The sequence below is a fragment of the Schistocerca nitens genome, chromosome 2 (assembly GCF_023898315.1).
Source record: "Schistocerca nitens isolate TAMUIC-IGC-003100 chromosome 2, iqSchNite1.1, whole genome shotgun sequence".
In the NCBI taxonomy this organism is placed as follows: domain Eukaryota; kingdom Metazoa; phylum Arthropoda; class Insecta; order Orthoptera; family Acrididae; genus Schistocerca; species Schistocerca nitens.
Genome location: NC_064615.1, coordinates 1,061,600,242 through 1,061,609,532, shown reverse-complemented (window position 1 = coordinate 1,061,609,532; position 9,291 = coordinate 1,061,600,242). Strand labels below are relative to the sequence as shown.

Genomic DNA, 9,291 nt, shown 5'->3' with positions numbered 1-9,291 from the left:
AGTCCCAAATACGCACAACTGAGTTAATACCAACCTCCCATTATTTAAAAAAAATTAAAAAAATTTAATGTGTGCGAGTCCAGTATATAATATTTTTATACAGAAAACAAATCACACAATAATTTATTTACATACAGTGGAACCAAACAATGGAAAATCCAGGATGAAATGTAACAATACTATGAAAACGATAGTTGCTACTCACCATATAACGGAGATGCTGAGTTGCAGATAGGCACAACAAAGAGAAAGAGAGCTTTTGGTTAACACACACACACACACACACACACACACACACACACAAATAAAACTCGCGCACACTTGACGACAGTTACCTGTGTGTGTGTGTGTGTGTGTGTGTGTGTGTGTGTGTGTGTGTCCACTATATGGTGAGTAGCAACTATCATTTTCATAATATTGTTACAGTGGAACTATTGTGGACATATAAACTCTGGATCAAGAATAATTTAAAAAGCAAAGGTTATATATATAAATCTCCAGGGAAAGTTGAAATTACATTTATCCTACGTAACCAGTGATGTAATACAAAAATAAAACTCGGACACAGTTTAAAATGCACAGCACATTAGAAGTACAGCACATATTGGATACCCAACACTCATCTTATGTCAAATTTACATACACTCATCAACAGCACAGAAAGTGGGAATAAAAAGCTAAATGTTGATATTCTTAGACACCTCAATTAACATCAAAGAAGTATATTGTGAATTTATGCACATGTTCATATTTTCATTAAGAAATCATAGATGCCTATGCCTGTTTTATAGGTACTGATAATGTGTTCATGTTTGGAATTTTGAAAATAAAAGCAATGTTGGCCTTTTTTCTAGAACTGCACATGTTCTATGATAAATTCATTGTTGTTTACATAAACCAATTCGCTACTCTAAATTACCATGTGAGTCACACAAAAAACTAAAATTATCAAGATTATGCCTAATTCCTTCAAAATAACGTTGATGAAACAATTTTGTTTTATTTTTCCTTTGTGCAGCAATGTTTTATACACAAATGATGACAAACGTAACTATTACACCATAACAAAAACATTTCTCTACATAGAACCACTCATTACAAAATATTTTGTTTCCTGTGGCAAGTGAGATTTATTATGTCAACATTTATTTTTATATTTCAATATCTACACACTTTATTTACATATTTATTTGTAACTTTAGTTAAAATTATACAATATATAATTTAAAAAATCTGTGTAATAGCTGTTATAATACAATACTTTACATTTCCAATGGAATGTAAATAAGGTTCAACACAAATTCAGACACTGCAATATGCTCTTTAGCCTAGATTTCTGAGCATTAATACTGAATACACCATAATCTAAACACCACATTCAAATTTCTTTCCTTAAATCCCAATCACCTGAATAGTAATCAGCATATCCAAGGCATTTAAAGGTATAAAAATGTACTAGGTCTACGATTTTACTGACAATGACGCAGTGCTTGTAGTTGGCTTTGTGCCTTGTGTCTGTTCTTTCTCAAGTTGTCTTCCAAGGTATTCCCTGTAAGAAAGCATTGGCGTCCTTAGACAATGTCAAGTCCACATATATTAACTTATTCCCTACAAATTAGTCAAACTGTTGAATTCTTTGGTATGTATGATGACAATTAAACTTCTTAAAAAATGCTACCAGAACACAAATAACAATATTTTAATTTTACAATTTTCATGATTGAAATAATCAAACATGCTGCTGTAACCATAAGAAAGATGAGACATTTGTTTCACTTCTACTGTCAAATGAAGTGGATAGTGTATACGTAACAGTAGAACAAAAAAATAGTATTAATACTTGTAATTAATAGACTATTGTGAATATTAATGTCTGAACTATGAAGTCCTGCTAACTACCTTCGAAAGTACAATAACAACTCAGGGTACAGATCATAAAATCTCTGTAAAAGAGAAGAAGAATTATTGTGCACTTAACAAAAAAACAAATACAAGATTGTAACTGTTTGTGGCACTGCCACTACCCTGCCAACTGTATGGTGGGGAATAGGATGTCAAAACAGATCTGCAATGTTTAGTTACATAGTCTGCACTTTAATAATTTCATTCACATGATGAAATCATGTAAAGGATTGAGAATAATATGAATGCATGAAAAGGATTGAGAATAATATGAATGTGTGGGTTATGACTTGCCAGTATACCAAAATTAAATTCTGAGTATTTATTATATTTGAGGATCTACTTGGGGGCAAGTGGCGGGAGCAAACAGTGTGATGTCCACTTTTGCAAAGGTCACATAATGCCCTAAACGCATATTTCTTCAGATGCAGAGTTCGAGGGTCAGGCAGGTCTATAAAGATCTCTTAGCAGTGTTCTGAATCATCTTAAAATTGGATCACAAAAATCATGCCGATCTAACAAAGTTCCTTGCACACAAAAAGTATCCACATTTACTCTCAGTATGTAATAAATGGTTGTGGATAGCATTCATGAAAATTATGTGTTTTTTTTTTTCCTCCTCCAAAGCAGCACTAGTAGCACCTGTAGCAAAAGTAACATGAAAGTGATGAAATTTTTTCTTACTGTTGTACAGTTGTTGTGGTCTTCAGTCCATAGACTGGTTTGATGCAGCTCTCCATGCTACTCTATGCTGTGCAAGATTCTTCATCCCTGACTAAGTACTGCAACCTACATCCTTCTGAATCTGCTTAGCGTATTCATCTCTTGGTCTCCCCCTATGATGCTTACAGCATTCTTCTGTAGCACCACATTTCTAAAGCTTCTATTCTCTTCTTGTCTACGCTATTTATTGTCCATGTCTCATCTCCATACATGGCTACAATCCAAACACATATTTTCAGAAAGGACTTCCTGATACTTAAATCTATATTCGATGTAAACAAATTTCTCTTCTTCAGAAACACTTTCCTTGCTACAGCCAGTCTACATTTTATTTCCTCTCTAGTTCGGCCATCATCAGTTATCTTGCTCCGCAAATAGCAAAACTCCTCTACTACTTTAAGTGTCATTTCCTAATCTAACTCCCTCAGCATCACCCTACTTAATTCGACTACATTCCATTATCCTCATTTTACTCTTGTTGATGTTCATCTTATACCCTCCTTTCAAGACACTGTCCATTCCGTTCAACTGCTCTTCCAAGTCCTTTGCTGTCTCTGACAGAATTACAATGTCATCGGCACACCTCAAAGTTTTTATTTCTTCTCCATGGATTTTAATTCCTACTCCAAATTTTTGTTTTGTTTCTTTATTGCTTGCTCAATATACAGACTGAATAACATCAGGGATAGGCTACAACCCTGTCTCACTCCCTTCCCAACCACTGCTTTCCTTTCATGTCTTTCAACTCTTATAACTGCCACCTGGTTTCTGTACAAATTGTAAATAGCAGTTTGCTCTCTATGTTTTACCCCTGCCACCTTCAAAATTTGAAAGAGAGTATTCAACTCAACATTGTCAAAAGCTTTCTTGAAGTCTACAGATGCTAGAAACGTAGGTTTGCCTTTCCCTAATCTATCTTCTAAGATAAGTCATAGGGTCAGTATTGCCTTACATGTTCCAACTCTTCTACAGAATCCAAATTGATCTTCCCCTGAGGTCAGCTTCTACCAATTTGTCCATTCGTCTGTAAAGAATTTGAGTTAGTATTTTGCAGCTGTGACGTATTAAACTGATAGTTCAGTAATTTTCGCAACTGTCAACACCTGCTTTCTTTGGGAGTGGAATAATTATATTCTTCTCGAAGTCTGAGGGTATTTCACCTGTCTCATACATCTTGTTCACCAGGTGGTAGAGTTTTGTCATGGCTGGCTCTCCCGAGGCTGTCAGTAGTTCTAATAGAATGTTGTCTGCTCCCAGTGCCTTGTTTCGACTTAGGTCTTTCAGTACTCTGTCAAATTCTTCAAGCAGAATCATAATCCCCATTTCATCTTAATCTATGTCCTCTTCAATTTCCATAATATTGCCCTCAAGTACATCACCCTTGTATAGACCCTCTATATCATTATTTCTGCTTTCTCTTCTTTGCTTAGGACTGGTTTTCCATCTGAGCTCTCTTGATATTCATATGGGTGGTTCTGTTTTCTCCAAAGGTCTCTTTTATTTGTCCTCTGCTTAGCCATTTTGCACTTCCTGTCAATCTCATTTATGAGACATTTGTATTCCTTTCCGCCTGCTTCATTTACTGAATTTTTATATTTTCTCCTTTCATCAGTTAAATTCTCTCTCTCTTCTGTTACTCAAGGTTGTACAGTATGTTTCTTAAATCATGGTGGAGATCCAGTATTGTGTCTTTCTGTCACAAGTAATCCTGCCCCAACAACAAACGATTCACATACATGCAAAATTATCCATCTATTTCTCATGTTTCCTGGCATGTTCAGAGTAATACACATATGGCCAATATGGTCTATAAGCAACTTTCTGTGCGTACGCACATGTGCAAGCATGTGAACTCATCAGCCCTCTCTCTCTCTCTCTCTCTCTCTCTCTCTCTCTCTCTCTCTCTCTCTCTCCACCCCTCCCCCCTCTCTCTCTCCACCCCTCCCCCTCTCCCTCCCTCCCTCCCCTCCCCTCCCACCCCCAGATGATACTTGTGTGTGTGTGTGTGTGTGTGTGCGCCCACACACACACACACACACACACACACACACACACACACAAAAGGATCATCTGGGGGTGGGAGGGGAGGGGAGGGAGGGAGGGTGGGAGGGAGGGTGGGAGGGAGGGAGAGGGGGAGGGGTGGAGAGAGAGGGGGGGAGGGGTGGAGAGAGAGAGGGGGGAGGGGTGGAGAGAGAGAGAGAGAGAGAGAGAGAGAGAGAGAAGGGCTGATGAGTTCACATGCTTGCACATGTTCTCATCAGTTCATCTCCTAACTATGGCAGTATTATGGAGCATTTCGACAACAAACTGTTGTCTTTTTTGGTTATTTTTAATTATAAACAGCGACTTAAATATGTATACCTTATATATGGGCACTTTATCAACTCTTTGTGAACTGTGGGCTTTTTAAACATCAACTCTTAAAGACACACACATACATTTCTGAAGACCCTATAAGTAACTCTCCTGCGAAACTTAAAAAAGCTGGCAATAAGCTGAAGACCTCTCTAAACTGTTTGTGTCAAGAGATGGGGTTGTGGAATATCTTGACAGGACATATGAGAATATTTACAGAATATGTGCAACAGTATCCAGTTTTTCCAAGCCAAAGAACACACTGAACTATCCATTGCACTATTCATATCACAGCTGACAGGAGAGTAAAGCAATCATACGAGCTAAACTACCCTCCCTGACTACCTAGAAGTGCACTGTAAGGCAGTGAAAGTATCATAGCAGTATTTTCTTTTGTTTCAGAAGTATTGGAATCAGAAACTTCAACCATTAGATTGTTCAAATTTTAAATGTAGTTAGAGTGCCTCTTCCTCTATACTAGTTTTCCCAAATACTGTCTTTCCCCCCATGTAGGTAAACAACGTTTTCCAAACAGAAGAAATGTGCTATTATAAGGCTCTTGGCAAAGGAAGGGTGCAAGCAAACCAACATTCATAGTACTTATTTGTAGATGACACCATTGGCAAGAGCAATATTACAAGTAGTTGAAACTATTATTCAAGAGTGCAGTGGGCACACCATAAAATGTGACTACTGATCCAAATCAACAGTGACTGGATGGCTAATTTGCAGGCACAGACTGGTCTTGCACTTTCTATGCAGTGGAACAAATTGAGGAAATTTTGAGAAGCAACATTCTTTAGATGAAGAGTCACTCCAAATACATGCAGTTTGAAAACTCAACATCAGCTAATAAGTAATGAGTGCTTTTGCAATACTTTTAGTATCATCAATGTGTTTTCTGCTTTTACCATGGAGTATTTTCTTTTAATTTTCTGCCCGGGTTACATTTTGAACTTTCAGTATAGTTAGCCCTGCTAATAGATTTGAATGTTGTGAATATTGCCCATCTTTCTTCAGATCATCTTGTATTATGCTGGCTGCAAATGTGGTTGGTAGAAGTATGTGGAACATACAACAGTAAATAAATTCCTACAACTTAGTGGCCTGGATTCACAAACAACTGATATCCTTCATTTAGTGGAAGCCTGTAACCAAGTCTGTTATACACGATAGAACTAACCATTTCCAAAGCTTTTCCATTACCTGTTACTGGTCCACTTACATACCTGTATCGTGCAACTGACATCTTCTATAAAGGTTGGATCACAGTACTGTTTATTTCAAAATGCACTGCTTTCCTAACAGAAAATATTCCCCTGTTCTTAGTTTCTACCAATTCGCTGAATAAATGGCCATTTCTCTGCATAACACGAATGTGTGTATTACATTTTATTTATAACACAAATTTGACAATAACAAATAGACAAATAACCAGAGCTTTAAACTGAACAACTGATGATCTCAGAATATGAAGATTTAATAGTACAGGATCATGTATTATTTTTCACATCTTTTTACTAATAGTATATTAACCTTCTATTTGATTATCATCATTTGCAGGGATTGTTTTCCAGGGCACATTTGACAAGCTCGATAGAATGGAAACAATTTCGAGATTTGTTGCAGTAAGTTTCATATGCATGCAGTTATTTGGAGCTCTCTTCACCCAGCACTTACAAAAAGCAATTTTCTTGTTACTGATAAATAATTTTTACTACAAAAGCTAATATGCCTATTGATGTCAAACAGAAGTATTAGCATGCATTTGATTGACAGACACACGCTCCAAAAACAGATTCAAGAAGTCGATCAAGAGCTTGCTCGCTCTCTCTCTCTCTCTCTCTTTCTCTCTCTCTCTCTCTCTCTCTCTCTCTCTTTCTCTCTCTCTCTCTCTTTCTCTCTCCCCCCCCCCCCTCCCCCACCACTTCCCTGTCTGTGTCTTCCTAAAACCCTCTGACTGATTGTCCCAGTTAGTAATATAGAGACCTATGGTTTAAAGTGGATCCTAATCTGTGGTGGAACTCAGCATTTTTCACATACACAGATAACTGCCAGAGGTGAAAGAAGCAATAAACGACGGAAATAGATCCTAAGACCAGATGAAGATTGAATCCTAGACCTATGGATTTGTAGTCCAATACCTGCTGCATTACCAAGTCATATTATATCATTAAAAGCATTTATAGTTTAAAAATTAATAAGCTCTCTATAAATTCAGTTAACACTTACCAATTATGAACCATCAATTTCTGTACTGCGAGCAGAGCTTCATAACGAACATTTGGGTCCTCATGGCCAAGTAACTGCATCACCAACTGTTTACCACCCAACTGTTCAATTACACTACGAAGAAAGAAAACTTTTGAAAGATGCAACATCTATGCTGCTAATTTCTGATGCATAACAACAATGTAATTAGTCTAAACACTTTTCCACAATTATCTCTTGGGAGAATAATAATCTTAACACACTTTCTTCCCTACAATGAACATAAATTATGTATGATACACTTTTGATAGAAATGATGGCAATTTAACCAAAAAGAATCTGCCCCTTTAGTCAACAATAAAGTAGTCGACATTTCATTTTAAAGTAATATTAAGTATATAACAAAAGTTTTGAAAAGTAACAGAATGTATTATTACAACAATTAACTCATAACAGTGTTTATGTCTCATGTTTTTCTCACATCAACTATGAACGGACAAATACTCACTGTTTTCCTCTTGGGTAGTGTCTCACGTATTCACCAATGTCAAAGCTAGCAACACTCAGCACTAATGGATCTTTGCTGGTTTCCAGCAGATGAATTAATATACGAAGCAATTCATAATTTTTTTCATTGAGCCTGCCTGCATTTTCACGCCAAAATTTTGCTGATTTATGGACAGGACTCCACTCCAACCGACCTGATTTCACCTCTGTGGCATACTCATCAAATGAACTGCAAAAATAAAAGACACAAATCTTTAAAGACGTACCTGAAGCACATATGACAAAGGCAAAATTCAATAGGCCACTTGTTTGTTTGATACATATTGCTACCAAAAAAACATTGTAGATTGGAAAAAAGTATGATGACCATAGGAAACCACACCAATCATTTAGATGTATTACAATTTGTTAGAAAGGCAATGATTACAATGCAGGGATGCACAATATCATAATTGTTACTATAAATACATTTACTCTCCAATTACAGTGTTTTTCCTAGGAGTTGTATTTTGGAAAATTCTTTCATTTAACTCTGTTTTATATTTGCTTTTCTAACAGCTATGTTTATGTGGTAGTTCCATTTGACTTCATATTGTATGGTAAATACTAGATTGTTGCACAAACTAATGAACCATCACTAATGACATAGCTGAGTGTTCCTGCATTTCAAAATATTTTGTCACTGTACATAATCTGGTAACTGTTGTCATTATCTGGTAAAAAAATTACACTTTCCCATGGAGGTAGAAAAAGAAGGGAGATGGCACAATAGACTTAACGTTGTATGTTGTTTTGAAGCCAGAGTGGGTGGGGCCTGCTGCCATCTTAAGCGGCCCAAAACACTGTCAGATTATGGTTTAAGATTGCTTCTTGTTCATTATTTCTGTCATGTACATGCAACAGCTGTTTCAAATACTAAAAAAAACAGTGCTTCCATGAATAGCGTCGTGTCAGGAAGGCAATTTCGAATGTTTTTCTGTTCTTAAATGTGTATTTGTTCTAGTAATACGGCTCATTGGGCCTTATTAATGTAACTTGTTTTGTAGTTGATAAATTTCAAATAAACAAGAAGAGAAGGAAGTTATGTGAAAAGCACGCTTTCATAATCCATTAAATCCACTTTTGCCATATTTGTATCGATAGCAAATGAAGCTGGAACTCCGAAACCAATGCTTGTTTGCTTATTGGTACTGCTTCTTGTTCGTTACAGTTTCAGCTTTCAACTCATTTGCACAACATTTTTAATGTTCACGTTTGTAAAAAATACTTACCTATATGTTCTTTGCTAGCCCATAAACATGTGCAATGAGGAAAGAAGCAAGGCATGCTATTGCATCTTGCACTTGTCAACAACGCCAACGATTATTGAAATGTCAAAGGAACAGAACTGCATAGAGGTATACCTCCAAGCAGAACAGAATTCTTGTTTTATTAGATTGGCAGTGCATTATTTTCACTGTAGTTTACACATCATCTCACTTTGAAATCTTAACCATGATGCATCACTCAGCATGTGACCAATAATAGCAATTTACAGTGTAAAATAATGATATAATTTTTAAGCATGTTCCAGCATTATGCCATACTATAAAT

General features: G+C 36.4%; 1 protein-coding gene across 3 annotated transcripts in view; it reads right to left on the bottom strand.

Moving 5' to 3' along the window:
• Nucleotides 1–1,132: 1,132 nt before the first annotated feature.
• Nucleotides 1,133–9,291, bottom strand: part of LOC126237426 (V-type proton ATPase subunit H) — a 169,991-nt gene continuing 161,832 nt past the window's right edge. Inside the window, exons 10-12 of one of the 3 annotated variants that reach the window (XM_049947535.1) lie at nt 7,700–7,927; nt 7,213–7,326; nt 1,133–1,549 (exon numbers count right to left, since the gene is read on the bottom strand). In XM_049947535.1, the coding sequence (XP_049803492.1) occupies nt 1,462–1,549; nt 7,213–7,326; nt 7,700–7,927 (430 nt within the window). In that variant the 3' untranslated portion in view covers nt 1,133–1,461. The remainder of the gene's footprint in view (nt 1,550–7,212; nt 7,327–7,699; nt 7,928–9,291) is intronic. The other 2 variants (XM_049947536.1, XM_049947537.1) reach the window with 2 other exon arrangements.